The 22,097-nt window shown below is 37.2% G+C and overlaps 1 gene segment (V, D, J or C); it reads left to right on the forward strand.

The window, feature by feature from the left end:
• The first annotated feature begins 10,842 nt into the window (after positions 1-10,842).
• Positions 10,843-11,349, forward strand: LOC130882816 (Ig heavy chain V region PJ14-like). The segment is given in 2 exon segments: positions 10,843-10,888; positions 10,973-11,349. Coding segments are annotated over 2 exon segments (423 nt in total).
• Positions 11,350-22,097: the final 10,748 nt, after the last annotated feature.

Raw genomic sequence — 22,097 nt, forward strand, 5'->3', positions numbered from 1 at the left:
AGGTTATATGTTTGGTGTTCTCACTTCAATTTTGTAAATTTTGGAGCTATGATGAAATCCCTAGGAAGGGAAAACATCTTATGTGAGAAACAAAGAGTACCAAAGGCAAGGTTACACTGATGGTGTGAAAGCAAAAATGAGGAGTGCTGAGAGAAAGGGGATGAGTAGTGAGGAAACCAGAGAATTTAAGAAAATGTTAACAATTGAAAAACAGCAAAGTCATCCTAAAACTTAATCAATGTCCCTGTATTTGCTAATTATATTAATTGGATGAAATACAAACCAGGTTAAAACAACATAAAAGCTGTCATGAGTTGCCTGGTGTAAACATGAAGAAGATAATGGTAGAAAGCTTAAATGAATCAAAGAGAGAACATAAGGATGCAGAATGTGAGTTTGATGAAAATAGAAATACATAACTGCAAAGTGGTAGTGAGACAATGACAAGACTTGTCTCATTTCTAAGTCTCCTGTTGCCTGCAAACAGCATTGTCTCAGAAATAATTAAAATTCAGAAAATTCCTAAGTATTCCCACAACAGACAAGGAGTTCTGCAAAGATCACATTGCAGGTCTGACCCTATCTAAGAGACATATCAGGGAGTAGAATTGTCCAGCACAGACAACAGGAAAAGATGAGCTTGTGTATAGAAACAGAGATATGTGTGGAACTCCTTAGTTATATATTTATCCAATGGAGACATATATCATGGAAATAAAGCAAATTTTGTGCAGTTGCACAAAAGAGATCAATAGGTGATGAACCCTTAACCAGGAAAGGATGAATACTGTGTCAATTTCTATAAATGCCATTATTGTCTTTGATGACTATTTTCTGCTTTGAGAGATGCCTTCCTTTGAGATCCAACTCCAGTGCTTCCTATAGCAGGAAGACATGCAAATAAGTCTTCTTTGGGCCCATGAATAACAACACTGCCCTGATCCTGCAGCTCTGGCAAAGGAGACCATCCCTGAATTCCCAGGTCCTCCCATTCAGTGATTAGAACTGAAAACAGGCCACTCACCATGGACTTGAGTATTAGTTCACTTTTTCTTGTCATTATTTTAAAAGGTAATTTATAGATATGAGACGGTGTGTCATGTGCGTGCATGAAATGAAAAAAATGGATTTTGGTCACTTTTATGATCATATTTCCTTGAGCTTTCAGGTGTCTAGTGAGAGGTGCAGTTGATGGGGTCTTGAGGATTCTTAGTAAAGACTGAAAAGCTCCTGAGACTCCGTGGATGCACCTTCAGTAACTATAACATGAACTGGGTCTGCCCAGCATGAGGGGACCGCTGGAGTTGTTTCCATGCATTAAGGGTTGTAGTAGTTCTACAACCACTCTGCTGATGCCATGAAGATCTGATTCACCATCTCCAGAGACAGGAAGAAGAACACTCAGTACCTGGAAATAGGCAGTCTGATGTCTGAGGACACAGCCATATATTAGCATGCAAAGTACACAGTTAGTGAATGCTACTATGAGCTCAGATGCAAACTGCCCTGCAGTTTCCTAAGGACCAGCAGGGGGCACTAAGTTTACACAGAGCTCTGGGTCACAGTAGAGCCTATTGGAAGAGGCAGAAAAGGCCAGACACATCTTTGATGTGTTGATTCTCCATATCACAATCAGGAATTCTCTCTATAGGTGTGATGTGTAGTAATCCTTAAAGTGTCCAAATGTTTATTTAAATTCCCATTTTTCAGTTTGATAAGTGTTTTTGTATTTATTTTATTCATATTTATTTTATAATATTGTATTTATATATATATATGTATTTGTTATACTGTTTTCTTCGTGTTTCTCCCTTCCTTTAACCCTGCCCTCGTATATGTGTGTATTTGTATACATTTTGATTTGTGATTCATTCACCTGTCAATCAGCACCTCATTTTAAAGACAAGTTGTATCAAATGACCCTGTTGCTAGAGTCTGTTTGTTCATTTTCCAGCCTCCCAGACTCCCAAAATAATCACTATCAAGTTTATTAGTAACTACCTCTTATATCTTTAGTTAACCCATTTCTATTCTTTTATATTTTACCATGATGCTCATGACAAGGTTCTGGCAGGTGGCTCATGTCTTTTTCTTCTGGCAGATACATGGAGTTTCATTCACTCTGCCTACTCTCTCTATATATATATCTTTTCCAGGCTGGCTATATTCTGTTAAACCATTGGTCAAAAGCACCTTATTTATTAACCAATAAAAGCAACACATACACAGAAGGACTTCCTGCACCATGGCTTGTATATCACAAATGGTTAGACCAGTTTTAGTGAGTCCCAGTGATTATGCTGTCTCCACATTCCATGAATGGGAAAACTTGTTGGCTGACACAGCTCTTTTTGTAGCCTTGAAGACTTGAGCTCATAATTTAAGATTTCAGTTGAAGATTCTGCTTCAGCAAGAATCTGAACTGCAGAGCTATTTCGATTGCCCCATTTAAGTTGCATTTTAAATTTAGTGTGTACTCAGACATGAACAAAAAGAAAACTGTCATAAAGGGTGGAACTGATTCTGTGGTGAACAGCATCAGATCTTAAGAAAACTAAAGAAATAGGAGATTGTAAATCATACACTCAGTGAGGTTCATAACCACATGTGAGTCCGGACATCTGAATGTCTCCATGATCACTACACCATGCACACAGAAACATGTATGCGTAACTCAAAATACTGTATTTGCCTTGTGGTGAGGGTGCACATCTTCGATTTCAGCTCTAACCAGGCAGTGGCAGGCTGATAATTTGACTTCAAGCACAGCCTTGTGTGCAGAGTCAGATCCAGGACAGCTAGGGCTATTCCACAGAGAAGTCCTTCTTCAAAAAAAAATATTTATTTAACAAACTACTAATCTAGTGCAGGGAGTTAATTTGAAGGAAGTGTTCTTGTGTAGTATATATGATGTTTTGATTCAAAAAGAAACATTTCAAGTATTAATTGCTTATTTTAATTAATAAATACTGTGTTTGAATCGTCACTACTCCCTGTTAAAGTTTAGGACGTACTTCTCATCAAAAGAACTGTCTCATATTTCTTCCGACGAACAACTCATTTTAATCACTTCTCTGAGATTTCAGACCACAGGAAAACACACAGCTCAGGAAACACAGGGTCATCCAGAGTAGAATGCAGGAGAGAGGGGGTACTGGATATTAAAGTATATTATGAATGAACATGATATTTTAAATAGAGTAAGTGACATTCAAATAATGTATTGACATACATATATCTCTTTGCTCTAGTATATATGTCTTTGTATAGGTATTCTCTGTTGTTATGTCTGTCTGTCTGTGTCTATGCCTGGGATTTTATGTGTTTGCTTAAGAGAGGCATATTTTCTAATACAATGTTAATAAAATAGCTCACCAAGGCCAGCTGGACGGGGTCTGAAAAAGCATGGGATAATACCGGACTCACTGAACATAGCGGACAATGAGGATTGCTGAGAAGTCAAGAACAATGGCACTGGGTTTTGATCCTACTGCACATACTGGCTTTGTGGGAGCCTAGGCTGTTTGGATGTTCACCTTAATAGACCTGGAAGGAGGTGGGAGGTCCTTGGACTCCCCACAGGCAGGGAACCATGACTGCTCTTAGGGCTGATGAGAGAGGGGGAGTTGATTGGGGGAGGGATATGGGAGGCGGTGGCGGGGAAGAGACAGAAATCTTTAATAAATAAATAAATTAATAAAGAAAAAAAATAGATTGCCTTACAGAAGTTACCACAGCATCCTTTGACCACAGAGCCCACCTCATGTGTCAGGTGCCCTGGGAGACTTGGAGTGGGGAATTGACTTCACAGTCAGGGCCTCCTTTCCCTTTATAAAGGCTCTGAACACAATCCAGATCCACTTTCTGCCTAAGATGCAAAGTGACAATCAGAACATCAATGACTGATAGCACAACTCAGTAGCCCCAGACTTCCTCAGTTCAGTGCATTGCAGAAAATGTTTTTTTCATGTGCACAGTACATTCTTATTTTTTACCATTTAATTCAAGTATGTTGTGTTGAATATAATTAGGGAGATTCCTGAATGCTCTAGAAGTCTTTACAGTACATAATGATTTAATCATTTCATGTACTCTAGGTACTGGATGAGTGCCACAAGCTGGGAAGGAAGTTTCTTTCCCCAGCCTCATTTTATTTCTTTGATTGTATTTGTTCTTCTTACTCTACATTCAGAATATTGATCATATCCATTTTTCTGCTGTGTTACATACATTCATAAGTGCTGGATATCAAATAGAAGTGGGGGGCTGGTGTTTGTTTTGAATGTTGTAATCAAAACTTTATTTTATGATGGAAATGTGATATTTTAAAGGATAGAAGGGCGAAGCTATCTCTTAGTTATAGTATTTGCATTCCATCTACAAGGTATTAAGTTCAAGAAAAAAGTTCAAATTAAAAAAATCAGAATTGTATACAGAGCAATATCATTTACCACATTAACAGACTTGAAACAGGCAATTTTGTGGCTGAAGAAGGAATGATAGCTCCTAGAGTAGAAAGGGCAGATGAAAGTTTTCGAGTGGGAATAAGTATACAGTATAAGAGGAGATCTGTTCTTGCTTCCCATAAAAATCAGCTCTGCCTAGGACTGCAGTGTTCTTGACTTGTTCCTAAACAACTGTAAATAATGAGCTCAACACATGGAAAGGGAAATGATCAAAAGAATGGAAACATTAATTATCACAGTGTATGATTGCACATGGGTGTAGAGGCCACAAGTCGATTCTGAGTGTATTCCTCTGTTGACATCTACCTTATTTCTTGAGGGTTTCACACTAAACCTGAAGTTCAGGAGGGTCATATAGAACGGTTGTATGGCAAGATCCAGAGAAGCTCCTTTTACTACCTCACCAGTTCTGAGAAAATAAGGATAAATCATCACCACCAGCTTCAGAGTTAAGTGCTGAAAATCAAGCTAAAACATGTATTCTGTGAGGCAGGCACCTTACTACTGAGGCATCTCCTCAGCCCTGAATTGTAGCACTATTCATTGTAAATATTAATGAAAATGTTGTAAACTATAAAACTAGCATATATATATATATATATATATATATATATATATCATATAATAATTTTTAAGAGAACAAGTATTGTCAATTCTGTACTTTTAAATTTGCCAATATGAAAATGAATGCTATCTGTCTGGCCTCAAATATGTCTCTAAAAATAAGCCTGTTATACAGTTGGGCAAGTTGTGAAAGAGGAAAGATATGGGAAGAGATGAGGGAAGAACATAATGATCAGAATTTTCAATGTTTGAAGAACTCTGTATGAGATGAACACCTTTCATTCTGTCACTGGGGAGAAAGTAGCAAGAGTTTCTTTCATGGTTCAATATCAGCTTGGTCTACATAGTGAGCCAACTAGAGTGGCCCTGTGTAAAAGACAGGAAGAAAGAAATTCAGACCCCTGCTTATAAATAAATATTTCTACATGTGGATGTGGTAGTGGTTGAGGTGTTGGAGGTGGTGGTGGTGGTGGTGTCTCTGTGTGTGTGTGCGTGTGCATGTTCGAGTGTGTGTATGTGATTACATCATTAAATGTTATCATTGGAGTGTAATTATATTTGTGACTGTGTCTGTAAGTGTGACTCTGTGTGAGTGTGAATGTGTGTGTTGTGAAGTGTGGCTGTACCTAACAGTGTAACTATATGTGTGACTATAGTTGCAGTTGTGCACACTGTCACCATTCTCAACCCATTCTCTCATGAGAAAAATTTTAAACTGACCCAATCTGTTGTTATGTCTGTCTGTGTCTATGCCTGGGATTTTATGTATTTGCTTAAGAGAGGCATATTTTCTCATACTTTGTTAATAGATTACCTTACAGAAGTTACCACAGCATCCTTTGGCCACAGAGCCCAGCTCAGGTTTCAGGTGCCCTGGGAGACTTGTAGTGGGGAATTGACTTCAAAGTCAGGGCCTCCATTCCCATTACAAAGGCTCTAAACACAACCTAGATCCAGTTTCTGCCTAAGATCCAAACTGACAATCAGAACACCAATGACTGAGAGCCCAACTCAGTAGCCCCAGACTTCCTCAGTTCAGTGGGTTGCAGACAATGTGTTTTTCATCTGCACAGTACATTTTTATTTTTTAACCATTCATGTAAGTGTGTGGTGTTGAATATAATTAGGGAGATTCCTGAATGCTCTAGGAATCTTTATATTACATAATGATTTCATCATTTCAAGTACTCTAGATTCTGAATGAAAGCCACAAGCTGGGAAGGAGGTTTTTTTTTTCCCCAGCCTCATTTTATTTCTTTGATTTTATTTGTTCTTCCTACTCTACATTCAGAATATTGATCATATCCATTTTTCTGCTGTGTTACATACATTCATAAGTGCTGGATATCAAATAGAAGTGGGGGGCTGGTGTTTGTTTTGAATGTTGTAATCAAAACTTTATTTTATGATGGAAATGTGATATTTTAAAGGATAGGAGGGCTAGGCTACCTCTGAGTGATAGTACTTACATTCCATCTACAAGGTATTAAGTTCAAAGAAAAAAGTTCAAATAAAAAAATCAGAATTGTATACAGAGAAATATTATTTACCACATTAACAGACTTGAAACAGGCAATTTTGTGGCTGAAGAAGGAATGATAGCTCCTAGAGTAGAAAGAGCAGATGAAAGTTTTCGAGTGGGAATGAGTATACAGTATAAGAGGAGATCTGTTTTTGCTTCCCATAAAAATCAGCTCTGCCTAGGACTGCAGCATTCTTGACTTGTTTCTATATAACAGTAAATGATGAGCTCAACACATGGAAAGGGAAATGATCAAAACAATGGAAACATTAATTATCACAGTGTATGGTTGCACATGGGTGTAGAGGCCACAAGTCGATTCTGAGTGTATTTCTCAGTTGACATCTACCTTATATTTTGAGGGTCTCACACTAAACCTGAAGTTCAGGAGGGTCAGATAGAATGGTTGTATGGCAAGATCCAGAGAAGCTCCTTTCACTACCTCATCAGTTCTGAGAATATAAGGATAAATCATCACCACCAGCTTCAATGTTAAGTGCTGAAAATCAAACTCCTCCAGCCCTCATTCTGTGATCAGGCTCCTTACTACTGAGCCATCTCCTCAGCCCTGAACTGTAGCACTATTCATTGTAAACATTAATAAAAATGTTGTAAACTATAAAACTAGCATATTTATCATATAATAATTTTTAAGAGAACAAGTTTTGTCAATTCTATACTTTTAAACTTGTCAATATGAAAATGAATGCTATATGTCTGGCCTCAAATATGTCTCTAAAAATAAGCCTGTTTTAGAGTTGGGCAAGTTGTGAAAGAGGAAAGATATGGGAAGAGATGAGGGAAGAACATAATGATCAGAATTCATTATATGAAAAAAAATATTTCATTTTTTTTAAGAACTCTGAATGAGATGGTTGGGAATGAGCACCTTTAATTCTATCACTGGGGAGATAGTAGCAAGAGATTCTTTCATGATTCAATATCAGCTTGGTCTACATAGTGAGTCAACTACAGTGGCCCTGTGTAAAAGACAGGAAGAAAGAAATTCAGTCCCTCTGCTTATAAATAAATATTTCTACCTGTGGATGTGGCAGTGGTGGAGGTGTTGGAGGTGGTGGTGGTATCTGTGTGTGCGTGCGTGTGCATGTGTCTGTGTGTGTGTATGTGATTACATCATTAAATGTTACCGTTGGAGTGTAATTATATTTGTGACTGTGTCTGTAAGTGTGACTCTGCATGAGTGTGAATGTGTGTGTTGTGAAGTGTGGCTGTCCCTAACAGTGTAGTTGTATTGTGACTATGGTTGCAGTTGTGCACTCTGTCACCATCCCCACCCCCATTCTCTCATCAGAAAAAATTTTAAGCTATTCCAGTCTGCTACCTATTGATGTGGTCAGCAACATGGAAAGGAAAGGGTTTGTGTAATCTTAAATATTACAGACCACTGTGACAGAAAATTAGGACCTGAAATCCAGACAGTAACCTGAAAGTGGGAACTGAATTAGAGACCAAAAATAAACTGAATTAATAGACTTGTTCTTCATGGTTGTGCAGCCTGCTTCCTTATACAATGCCAAAGAATGGCCATTTCCACCTGCCAAAGAATGGCAATTTCAACATTTGTCTGGGCCCTCCTACATCAGTTGTTAATAAAGAAAATGACATCACAGTCATGTCTGCATAGTAATCTAATGTGCGTATTTTTTCCAACTACGGTTCCTTTTCCCATAATGACCCTAGTTTATTTATTTATTTTTTTATTACTTTATAAAAAATACCAATGAAGATTTCCACTTCCTCTGCTCCCCCACTTCCCTCCTGCTCCCCAAATACTTTCCCTGCTCCCACTTCATTCTGAGTGAGGGCAAGGTATCCTGATATGTGGGAAATCCAAGGCCCTCGCCCCTATATCCAGGCTTAGGAAGGTATGCATCCAAATAGAATAGAATCCCAAAAAGCCAGTACATGCGGTAGAGACAAATCCCAGTGCCATTATCATTGGCATCTTGGTCTGCCCCAATTGTCAGCCACATTCAGAGGGACCAGTTTGATCCCATGCTCATTCAGTCCCAGTCCAGCTGGTGTTGGTGAGCTCCCATTAGTTCACGTATATTGTCTCAGTGCGTGGACCAACCCCTCCTGGTCCTGGCTTCCTTGTTCATATTCTCCACCCTTCTGTTCTTCAACTGGACCTTGGGAACTCAGTCCAGTGCTCTGGTGTGGGACGCCCCTAGTTTATATCATGTAAAAAGATTCTGACCACCACACAAATGAACAGGCTGGACTGTTAATTCTATATGACCCATTAAATGAGTATCCATCTATCCCCTTTACATAATTAAACAAATGACCAAATAAACCTTTAAAATGAGGATATACCTCTCAAATAGAAGATAATAATAAATAATGTGTGATTTTACCATGAATGAATTCCATTTGCAAATGCTCTTTTTCTAATGACTTCCTTCTAGAGAGTCTCATAGAAAAAGAGATACCCAAGAAGTAAGAGAGTATGGAATATGGACACAAACTCTCTGTGGGTGTTTGAATATAATTGGTTCACATAGTATCAAAGGGAGTGACACATTTTAAGATGTGTGGCATTGCTGGAATGGGCATGGCCTGAGTGGAGGAAATGTGTCACTATGGAGGGTAGGCTTTGATATTCTCTATGCTCAGGATGTTGCCGAGTATATCAGTGAATTCCTCTTCCTTGTAAGATGTTGGACTCTCATCTATTCCTCCAGCACCATGACTTCTTGCATCCTGTCATTCTTCCTGCTATGATGAGAATGGTCTGAACTTCTGGTGCTGCAGGAAAGTCCCTAAATTATACAGTTTCCTTATAACAGTTGTGGTCATAGTGTCTTTTCACAGAAATGGAAACATAACTTAAAAAATATCTCTGAAATAACTAAGGAAAAATATTCAAATAAGTGGATTTATACTTAGTTCCCCAATATAGTATAAAAATGTGCATTTATTTCTCAAATACTTATTTCCAGATTTTTGCAAACACAATGAAAATATTAAACAAACCCAAGCTGAAACATACTAAGCATCATGTCTGAAAAAATCTTTTTAGAACCCTGAAGCATTAAAAAACACAGGAAACATTAAACTCATACTGTACATGATGATCACGACTTTCCCAGGATGGCTGTCTCCTTAAAGTGAGAAGCAGTTTCTACCATTGCAACTCACAATAAAAAGTGAAAAGACTATGCATAAAGAAATAGTAGACACAAATTGTGATGTCTCTAATGCCAAGTTAGACAGACATTTCCTGAGTCTTGAATGAACAGGTTGGGTCCAGCTCTGCACGTCTCTTCCCTGGTGATTTGCATTAACAAGACACAGGAAAAGACACTAGAAACACTTGTTATCTATGCCTTGCCTATCATTCAAGTCACAGGGTTCCCCAAGTTCATATCATCTTTCCAGTCCACTTCTTCTCGTCACTTAATTTTCTCTGTCTTATTATTACATCAGTGAACATAACTCTGAAACCTGGCTGCATGCTGTTTCTTTTTATGAAGTGTTATGAGTAGCTGAGCTTCCGGTCACTTACCAAAGCAACAATCATATTTAGGAATCTGTGATTGGACACAAACTGCAGAGAGTGACAGAGAAATATATAAAAGTACCAGGATAGACTGATATAAATCAAAATGAACAGAAAATAGTGTTCAGGTAGGAGGTTTATAAGTGAGAAGGTGAAATCTGAGCCTCATAAGATGGGACCCAAATCAGTCCCACAGATTTCCTTTCAGATAAACATGTGAAATCACATGTATGAAATGTGTGTGAGCTTCTTCCTCACAAGTTATCTCCTGACAAGGTGTAAGAGTGAGACAACTCCACAGACACCAAGAGAAAGAATTTTAAGTAATTCCTTAAAGTGGATTTTTGATCACCAAAAGTAACAATACCATTTAAATTTTCTCCTGGAAGTTACAGAGATACATAAATCCTTTGAGAACCTGGTATTCTCCTCTGCCTGTAGTGAATGAATATGGACCTAATTAATATAAATACTTCCATGTTTTGCTTCTAATGACTGTACAGTATGACTCATAATATTTCCTGTTTCTCTGATATTAAATCCAGACAGCATCACGTAAATGTTCCTGAGGTTCAATATCAAGTACCTCTAAGACAAACAAAGCAAATCTCAGTTTCCTGGAGGAGAAATTGGAAACATTGCCTATGCTTCCTTTTATGTTCTCAGGAACCTCCCCAAATGCAAATCAGTCCTCAAGCTCAGGATGAAATCCAAGGCCAAGCTGAGAGACCCCATCTCCTTCTCACTAGAGCCTCCAACACAGCATGGCTGTCCTGGTGCTGCTCCTCTGCCTGGTGACATTTCCAAGCTGTAAGTGCTTTAGGGTTTCAGGAAAGGGAACCAAGTTTTTCATCTATGGGTTATATGACTGATGGTGATGTTGCTTGTCCTTAGGTGCCCTGTCCCAGATACAGCTGAAGGAGTCAGGACCTGGCCTAGTGGAGCCATCACAGACCCTTTCCCTCACCTGCACTGTCTCTGGATTCTCATTAACCAGCTATGATGTACACTGGATCCGCCAGCCTCCAGGAAAGGGTCTGGAGTGGATGGGAGCAATAGCATATAATGGAAATACATATTATAATTCAGCTCTTCAGTCCCGAATCAGCATCACCAGGGACACCTCCAAAAGCCAAGTTTTCTTAAAACTGAACAGTCTGCAAACTGATGACACAGCCATGTATTTCTGTGCCAGAGACACAGTGAGAGAACTCCAGTGTGAGCCTGCACAAAAAAGTCCCTGGACACTTATGACCAGCAGGGGGTGGTGAAGACCAACAGGGTCTCCCAAGACCAGTATGTGGTTGCTTAATAAGATGAGAAGTTCTAGACTGTGCTGCATGAGATTATGTTTCAAAATTAGAATCTGTGTTTTCCTCTTCCAAATACAAATAAGAAAAAAATCTTTAGAGGCATCTCTTCACTGTCATAGTCTAATAAACTTCTTATATGTTCAAATACTATAACAAATAGCTTTTCCCCTAGCTCTGTAATCTATCAATCTGCTTCTTGTTATTAGATAGAATGACATATAACTTTATATGTTTTACACACACACATATACACACATATTCACACACTTTTTATATATGCAGATATTTTAAAGGAGTCAGCAGTTATGACACTTGTTGAGGTTAGGTTCAGTTATAAGCTAGAGAACTTTAAAAGAGCTGTAATTTGCACTCTTTGTTTTTGTACCTGTGAGAAAGAAACCACAGCTTCCCTAATTTAAAGTCATTTTCCCACAACACCCTGGAAACTGAAATATCCGTAGTTTCCTTCTACACCAAGAAGGTCCCATAAAAGGATAGAATTGATTATTGCTTTTCACAGATCCCATTTCATGCATTTGCATCTTGGTAAAAATTAGTTTTGCCTGTAATTCTCTTTCTTGGTTGAGTCTTTGTGTGGTTTTGGTATCAGGGTAACTGTAGCTCCATAAAAGGAGTTTGGCAATGACTTTTTTGTTGCTATTTTGTGAAACACATTAAGAAGTATAGGTATTAGCTCTTCTTGGAAGTTCTGGTAGAATTCTGCATTGAAATCATCTGATCCTGGGCTTTTTTTGGTAGGGAGGTTTTTGATGACAGCTCCCAAGGACTAGATGAAGAGTAGAAGGAGGGAGAACATGAGCAATGCGGATGGAGAGAAAAGATGGGCATTGTAAAAGGGAACATAGTTCTGTTACATTACTGTATAGGAGTTTGGACGAATTGCAAAAATTTAATATAAAAGAAACATGCCCAATTTTCTCACTTCTATGTGAGGATCCAAAGAAAATGACATTTTCAATTAAAATTGATTATTGCATTTCAATGGTTATTTCCATATCCCACTGTTCTACTGTCTCTTACTGCCTGAGTCTCTATAAGTAAAGCCTGAGTTGTCAAATCTCACAGAGATACCCACAATTACTTGTGATTGTAGTTATCATATCCCTATGATTTTCATTTAAATGCTTTTAGTATGCAATTGTCCATAAATAAATGTAGGCACAGAAGTTACATTGATTATATTTCTGTAAATTAATTTATTGAATTAATGTGGCCAAATAATAATTTGTGCATTCAGATATCAGCATCCTGCAAAGTTTTCAAGTGAGTAAAAAACATATGAAAATATTATACTCTAAGACAAGAAGAAGAAAAATATTCATTGTTTCCTTGAAGCCCCTTTCATGATTGCCTCATATGATTATTTTAGTGAACATGGGGCATTTTTATTTACAAGAGTTATGCTCACTTGATGAGTTCACTGCATTTTTCTCTGGCCATTGGCCTTTGTTTCACTTGGACCGATATTCACTGTTTTTTTTTCGAACTGAAGCAGATTCTCCTAGTGACTTGTTTTCCATTCTAGTGAATTATTTTTCTCCGAGCTCTCACATTCATCCCCTGTCTTCTGGAATAAGGAATCTCTTATACAATATCTTTTGTATCCTGTTGTATTGAAAATAAGCACATACATCTGATACATTTATTAATAAAATTTTCAATACAATTTATTAATAAATTTAACAGATATATGGAATATAACATCATTCATGTTGCTATTGTCCATCTGCGAGATAACCTCCAGCTGCTCTATAAGCTTAAGTGACAGAGATAACATCTCTACATCTCCTTTTTGTCACTTACCAATGGGAAAGAAATCCTGAAATCTTCACCTACTGTCCACAACCTGGAGCACTCTGACATGAATCTCTAAAATTTGTCATAATGCACAGAAATACTTGTATTCAGAATGAATTGTAGGATGTGGACACTGGGTCCTATTTGCAGGCTTTATCAGAGAAGACCATGCTGTAAATATTGGGCTGCAATTTGAGCAAGGTTAGACACCAGTTGTTATGTTTTCCTGCTTCTCAGACAGTTTAGAGGCAGTTCTGTTTATTAACATAAGACAAATTTATCCATAAAATTTAAAAATATGTATGTTTGGATTTTCATTGCTAAAATATATTCTCTTTCTTTTAAACATGGAAGGTGTAACATTTTATGCTTCTAAATTCTATAACTGCTATCCCCTCTCTTCCCTCAACAAGGAAGCTTCTACATGTCTTAAGGAAAGATGATTTTAACGATTATTGATTTGTCACTTACAATATATTTGAAGCTGTTAATTTTTTCCATGTTCACTTTAATTTTATCATCTTCTTTTCTTCCATGTATATAAAAATAAAAACTTATTGTTTTGACACCTTCACAATGAATATACCTGTAGCTCTTGCTATTTCAGAAAGTAACTGTGACTCCATGGTTACTAGCCGGCCCACATCTGAGTCAATCAAATCCAAACTGCCACATATTGTGCCACTGCCACAATATGTAGTTTGCAACTAAATATTTAATGCTCTATTTAAAAATAAAATTTCACGAGTCAGAAGCTGGGCTGGCAACTCACTAGCTCAGAGAGTTGAGGAGCTGATATTTCCTCTTCATCATGGTCTCAAAATAGAGAGCATCCTACTACTCCATCAACTCAAAAATGATGGGCACAGTCAAAGTCACTTCTTACATCCTCCTGTGCACCTCTGTATCTGTGCAAATATAATTCAGTTCTCAAATCCTGAGTCACCATCAGCAGGGACACCTCAAAGAGATAAGTTTTCTTAACATGCAACACTCTGTAAACTGAGGACACAGACATGTATTACTGTGACTGATACACAGTGAGGGAAATCCACTGTGAGCCTGCAGAGACCCCCTATTCAGAGAAACATGGGGAAAGGAGGGGATGCAAAGGACCAACAAGATTTCTAAAACCATTAAGGGTCACTTCAGAAATTTGAAAGCTATATACCATTATGCATGGACTTTTGCTATAATGTGGAAATATGAGGTTTCTTCTTCTAGACAAAAAAGACCAGTTGATGTCCCTCTCAACTGTTGAAGCCTATCAAGCTTCCTATTTTTTCCCAAGGTGGAACCAATGAATTATACCCACATATCAAATCATCTGAGCTATAAATTTGCTTCTTTTTGTCAGATTGACATATAATTTTATATGTGTTGTGCATTTATGAATACTTTTCTGGTTAATTCCATTCAATGCATTATATACATATGTTTGTGTGTGTGCATGTGTATTTCAAGAGGAGACTGTAAGTTATGACACTTGTTAAGTGTAAGCTCATTAAGTATGCTTAAATATTTAAAGTAATCTATAATTATTTTATTTTTTCTTTTTTGTAGACATGATGGAAAACTACTTCTAGCCTGAATTAATATTTCTTTCACAAGACATCTTGGAAATTTAATATCATTCATTGTTTCCTTATTTTAAAACACCAGGACTTATAAGTGTTCTCTTCATTATCATTTTTGACAATTCAAATTTTTATGTATTTCCTTGTTGGTAAAATTTACATTTCAAATAAAAATCCAAAGGGCTGGTTCCTCTGCAAGTCTGTCCTGAACCCTCAGATCACAAATTTCTCAGCCTACAGTGTGCATGGTTCACCAGATGTCAGGTCCAGTTTTGTCACCTTTATCATCAGCTTTTATCATAGACAGTTGCAGTGACACCAGCAGTGAGTGTTGAAGATTTGGATAGATACAGAAGTGTCTAGTTTCTTAGAATCCTGACATCAAGACTTATAACAATGAATTGCATAATTCCACACAAAGCAGAAAATAGATTACTCAGTCTCATGTTACCCAGGCTTAGGCTGAGGATCAGAATAAATGACTGCTGGGGACTAGGTATGAGCAGGGAGAAACAGTTAATCAATTTGGTTAGACCTAAAACATACCAAAGCCAATAACTAGAAGCTCTAATTCTAAGCATTTAGATTTAGATTAAAAATATCCAGGACATGTTATTAAAATTCAAACATTATATGCAATGAACCATTTACATATCCATATTAGTATCAGTAAATTAATAAACAAAAAGTAGAAGTATCCTCCTCTTAAGTACAACAGAAAAATTAAGAGTGCATGGAAAGTCCCTTGAATTAGTCTGCTCTTGACTGTCTAGGAATTGTTCTAGGGAACCATAACTAGATGTTATGAGTGCAGAATAATAGCATATACAATCTCAAGGTCAAAAATACTGGAGTAGGTATTCTTATAACATGTCCTGATAGTGTGTGACTATAGCACATAGATCCCTACACTGTTCTTTCCTTAACTCTGTCTGACCATCAATTTGATGTCAACTGTAAAATAGACAAATTTGTGGCAATAACTATTTTATAAATTATATATATATTTTTATGTAAATAGGTATTATACAAAAACTGAAGAAGCTCACCAGTTCCCTGTTGTTCCAGAAGATGGTTCCAGAATAAGTGGCTGAGCCTATTTCAGTCACAGAAGACATGAAAAAATGTTTCCTCAATGCCTGGTAGTCCCAAATATATTATGTTCTTTTCCCAATTTAAATCATTTTACAATTATTCTTACTTTTCAGTTGTTTGAATGCAATTTTTATTAGGTAAAAAATAAAATCATTGATACCTCTAAAGTATTATAATTGATTAGAAGAAATCCAGGAATTGAAAATTTTATTGATTAACATGATAACTCTGAATCTAATAGTAGTATTTTTAGAAACATAATAATTTTTTATATCTTAAAAACTTTAAATATAAGCAAATAGTGCTATAACTTAATTATGTAAAATAAAAATTTATACAGTTGATATTTATGAAAACACCTAACTAGTGTATGATATAACTTATAATCAGATAGATACATATAATCATTTATTTTTCTTCTGCCTGTATTTTTAGTAATGGTTTGACACAATTGTGTGGTGTTTGAAACTTTCTTTACCCTGGCTAACATTATGTTCTCAAATAAATGTCCACTGTTGAGTGACTACACAGTTTTTGCTTGGGGTTGGGTGTGATATCTCAGAAGATCAACTCACTCTGGATATGAAGAACATAATATTAACTGTGCTCAATATCCATACAGTTCATTGTTAGAATACTCCTCCCACTATAACTGTTTAGACATCTCAGTCTACAGTGGGTAAGCCAAGGTCAACCTTCCCTTAATGTTCGTTAACCTGTAGTTAGTTTTCTGAAGTTCCACTTGAAAAAAACTCTTTTTGTATTCTTGGTATCTGACTTTCACTCAATCTTTCCAGTTCATTCAGCTCATTATGATATTTAGTTCTTTGTGAACAGAGTTGAAGAAAACATGACAGGAAGACTTCGATTGCTCATCCAGGCACTGGAGAAACACCTCACTGGTTTAGAGAACATAATGTTTCATAGAGGATCAGTTTCAGTTTCTGACAACCACAATTGGAAGCTCATAAAAAACTGCAAGTCTTGAGGACCTAGGACCCTCTATTGACTTCCATGACCACTGTTCTACCCACCATGAGCACTATATTATCCATACAGATAAATATATGAGTTATTAAAAATAAAATATTCTTTAAAACTTACTTGAAGTGTTCTTGTGTAGCATATAAAGTCTTGATTCAAGTGGTAATATTTCAAAAACATGTTCATTATTTTGATTAATATATTTTGTATTTGAATTAGTACCCCCCGTTAAAGGTTAGGATACTGTTAGTGACATCCAAGAGAGAGATTTCATTTATCTTGTCAGTAAAAATTCATTTTTATCACTTATCTGAGATGTGTGATAAAATAGACAACATATAGATTAGACATCACATGAGTGAGAGGTGTTGTCCTCTTGGGAAAACATCTTCCTGCCCTCAATCTAGATTGGGTTTTTGATCTTGGCCAATGTGTTCAGGTAGAAGTGATTGCATCAAGGCAACATCTTGGGTAAGAGGTAATATCTTTGTTTTCGTAAAAAACAAAAAGTTATAGATTCTCGTTCAGTAGAATGCATTGGGTCTGATGGGTCCCTGGGAAAGGATTAGAGTGTGTCATATGTATTAACATTAGTAGTAGGTATATCTACTATGCTGATGCTCTTAAGGACCTGTAGGTTCCTTCCAGTCTAATGTGGTTTGATGGATCAAGATCCCCCAAAAGGTCTCCATGAACCCTAAAAATACTACATTCAACAAACAGTGGGAAGCACTTTGAAGAAAAATACATAAAAATTCCCAATAAGATTGTTTATAAATATTTCTTTTTAATTTAAAGGGAATTGCTTATAAATGATTAACGGTCTTGGTCAATTCCTCAAAAAATAAGGGGAATGTGACATAGAGATTAATATTGTACATTGACATGGACTTTTGTTTACTGATACAATTTTGAAGACAATTTTGTTATATGTATGTTTCTGTTCCTGTTTAAGGTATTAAAACATATACAGTTATATAATAATTAAATGAGCTTATACAGTTCATTTAAAAATGTAATGTGTAACTAAAATTATGAATTAATAGATACGCATTTAATAGTCAAACTGTAGATATGTTATATTTTTCTGAATGTACAGAGATATATTTCATTAGATACATATTTTTCAGCACTACAAATACCTACAGAATATTGCATTTAAAATGTTTGAAGAACTCAGACTTTTCTTGATAGTGACATATGTCTGCTTTTGGCAGCACTAATTGCTTCATGAGTATTATGGACATCAAAAAGGCTCTTTATAGACTTTACTAGTCATGTGGTCAAGAAACTGTTTTTGTGTGGACTGCTTGATGGTATATTATATAAATGAGGCATGAAAGACCCACAGAAAATGAATGCTGAACTTGCCAAAAGAAGACAAGATAGTCCTTCAGGGTTACTGCTTTATAAAATAGTCTGTCAGACATTCTGCAGGACACAGTAAAAAGTGATTTATAAACTGCAAATACAGATGAATCAGTCTTTCAAATTCTCCGTTAAATATAAATGTCTGCCAGATACTGTGGGCATGAAGGCTGTGAAAGGATTCCCCAAGACTACAGAAGTGCTTTCAGTTCCTCTCCAGGCAGTGAGATGTCTCTGTCAATTTTAGAGTTTTGGAAGTGGAATACTTTCCATTTACTTAGGTAATATTATATCCTTCTGGGGTATTTGATGGAGTTGAAGACACATAGTTACAATTATAGTTTTCCTGTTATGACAAAAGTTAAATTAGATATGAAAGTTTAACTGTGAGAAAATATGGTAACTCTCATTCTTGCTTGATGTCTGTTTTGTTATATGTAGTTTTACTAAGTTAAAGTTAAAAGTTTCCTTTTTGTTTAGACAGAAAAAGGGAGATGATGTGTGATTTCCCTATGTATGCAGTGAATATGTTTTATTGCCATTGATTACTAATAAAAAATGCTTTACCCTATGGCAAGGCAGAATATAGGTAGGCAGGAAAACTAAACGTAATGCAAGAAAATAGGTGGAATCAGGCATTCGTCATGTAGTTGCCCAAGGAGAAAGATTCTGGCTCCTTCTCTTCCGGTCACAGGTGCTTCGGGAGCCGCTGATTACCATCCGGACATGGCCAAGTCCAAGAACCAAACCACACACAACCAGGCCCAGAAATGGCACCGAAACGTCATCTAGAAACCTCTGTCACAAAAATATGAAACTCTCAAGGAACACCTCTCAAATAGATGATAATAATAAATAATGTGTGAATTTAGTATGAATGCATTCCCATTGCGAATGCTCTTTTCCCAGTCACTTCCTTGTAGAGAGTCTCATGAAAAAAAGAAAAACCCAAGGAGTAAGAAAGTATGGTATATGGACAGAAGCTCTCTGTCAAAGTTCGAATGTAATTGGTTTACATAATAGCACAGCCTGATTGAGGAAATGTGTCACTTTAGAGGGTAGGCTTTGAGGTTTTCTATGCTCAGAGTGCTGCCCAGTCTGTCAGGTGATTTCTTATTCCTTGCAAGATGTTGGACTCTCATCTATTCCTCCAGCACCAAGACTTCCTGCACACTGCCATTATCGTGCCATGATGAGAATGGTCTGAACTTCTGGAGCTACAGGAAAGAACCCTAAATTTTACGGTTTCCTTATAACAGTTGTGGTCATGGTGCCTTTCTACCGAAATGGAAACATAATTTAGAAAATATCTCTAAAGTAACTAAGGACAAAAAAATATTTGAATAAGTGGAAATCCTAGTTCCCCAATATAGTATAAGAAATGTGAATTTATTCCTGAGATATTCCTTTCCAAACTATTGTAACCACAAGGAAAATATCCAACAAACCCAAGATGAAACTTACAAAGCATCATGCCTGAAAAAATCTTTTTATAACCCTGAAGCATTAAAAAACACAAGGACCATTGAACTCATACTGTACATGATGATCAGGGGTTTCACAAGATGGCTGTCTCCTTAAAGGGAAGAGCAGTTTCTACCACTGCAACTCACAGCAAAAAGTGAAAAGACTATGCATAAAGAAATAATGGACAGAGAACGGAGATCTGATCTCAGCACCTGGAGAGCCAACATTGGGGTGAGTTTTTGACCCGCGGCAGCAGCCTGGGACAGGGAACTCAGAAGTTCCTCATCCCCCCCTTATACTTCCTGGGCTCCCTGCAGGAGCTCTATTCCCTTCATACTGCCTCTCTCTTCCTATCCCACCCAGCTTGCATCCATAACCCTCCTCCCTTCTGCCCCCCTTCCCTCTTTTGGCACATAACACCACACAGCTCAGCCTGTCTGGGCACTGGGGTCGAATCCTCAGGGCAAGCGGGCAGGCGGGAGTTCCTTTGTTTCAATAGCCTGCCTGCACCAAGCAAGGTAGGTGCTTTGTTTATGAACTACCCAACCAGCACGGAGATCTGATCTCGGCAGCAGGAGAGCCATCTTTGGGCATGGAGATCTGATATTGGCACCAGGAGAGACATCACTGGAGCACCAGGAGAGCCATCACTGGGGAGTGCCATCACTGGGAAGGTACATCAGTAGGCAAGGAGACCTGATCCTGTAAAAGAAGATCCATAGGGGAGCATTCAGAGGAAGAGATGGGCAGGTGCCAATGCAAGAATTCACCCAACAATCTGAAAAACAATATGAAACCACCAGAACCCAACGACCTCACAAAAGGAGGACATGAATACCTTAATCAAGAGGAAGCAGAAAAAATTGACTTTATGAAAGTGATTGATGCCCTTAAACAGCATGTAAAAAATTGCCTTTATAGAAATGGATGAAAAGTACAACAGAAAGTTTGAAGAATTGAGTAAATCAGTGAATGATACTCTAGGAAACCAAGGAAAAACAATCAAACAGATAATGGAAACTGTTCAAGACTTGAAAACTGTAATGGAGGCAAAGAAGAAAACACAAACAGAGTGCCGGCTGGACATAAAAAATCTAGGTAAACGAATAGAGAATACAGAAACAAGCATAACCAACAGAATGCAAGAGATAGGAGAAAGATTCTCAGATTCTGAAGATACCATAGTGAAAATAAACATGCTGATCAAAGAAAACAGCAAGACAAACAAACTCTCATCACAAAGCATTCAGGAAATATGGGACACAATAAAAAGACCAAACCTAAGAATAATTGGAGTAGAAGAAGAAGAAGAAGCGCAGCTCAATGGTCCAGAAAATATATTCAATAAAATTATAGAAGAAAACTTTCCCAACCTAAAGAAAGATATACCTATGAAGGTTCAAGAAGCATACAGAACACCAAATAGGCTGGATCAAAAAAAAAAACATCCCCTCACCATATAATAATAAAAACACAAAGCATACAGAATAAAGAAAGAATATTAAGAGCTGCAAAGGAAAAAGGCGAAGTTACTTATAAAGGTAAACCTATCAGACTTACACCTGACTTCTCTGTGGAAACCATGAAAGCCAGAAGGTCCTGGATAAATGTACTGAAGAAACTAAGAGACCATGGATGCAAGCCCAGACTACTATACCCAGCCAAGCTTTCGTTCACTATAAATGGAGAAAACAAAATGTACCAGGATAAAAACAAATTTAAACAATACGTAGCCACAAATCCAGCCTTACAGAAAGTAATAGAAGGAAAATCACTAACCAAGGAGTCCAACAATGACCACAATAACTCAGACATCTAGAGACCCTTCACTAGCGTAACTCAAAGAAGGGAAACACACAAACTCTACTACTAAAAATGTGACCGGAGTTAACAACCACTGGTCATTATTATCACTTCATGTCAATGGACTCAACTCACCTATAAAAAGGCACAGGCTAAGAGACTGGATACAAAAACAGGATCCAACATTCTGCTGTTTACAAGAAATACACCTCAACCACAAAGACAGGCACCTACACAGAGTAAAGGAAAGGGTTAAGGCTTATCAAGCAAATGGACCTAAGAAACAAGCAGGTGTGGCCATACTAATTTCTAACAAAGTTGACTTCAAACTTAAATCAATCAGAAGAGATGAAGAGGGACATTTTCTAGTCATAACAGGAACAATTCATCAGGATGAAGTCTCAATCCTGAATATCTATGCCCCTAATATAAAAGCACCCACTACGTAAAAGAAACATTGCTAAAACTCAAGCCAGCCATCAAACTGCACACGCTAGTAGTAGGAGACTTCAACACTCCTCTCACCAATGGACAGGTCAATTAGACAGAAACCTAACAGAGAAATAAGAGAATTAATGGAGGTAGTGAACCAAA

This window comes from Chionomys nivalis, chromosome 10 (genome assembly GCF_950005125.1).
Source record: "Chionomys nivalis chromosome 10, mChiNiv1.1, whole genome shotgun sequence".
In the NCBI taxonomy this organism is placed as follows: domain Eukaryota; kingdom Metazoa; phylum Chordata; class Mammalia; order Rodentia; family Cricetidae; genus Chionomys; species Chionomys nivalis.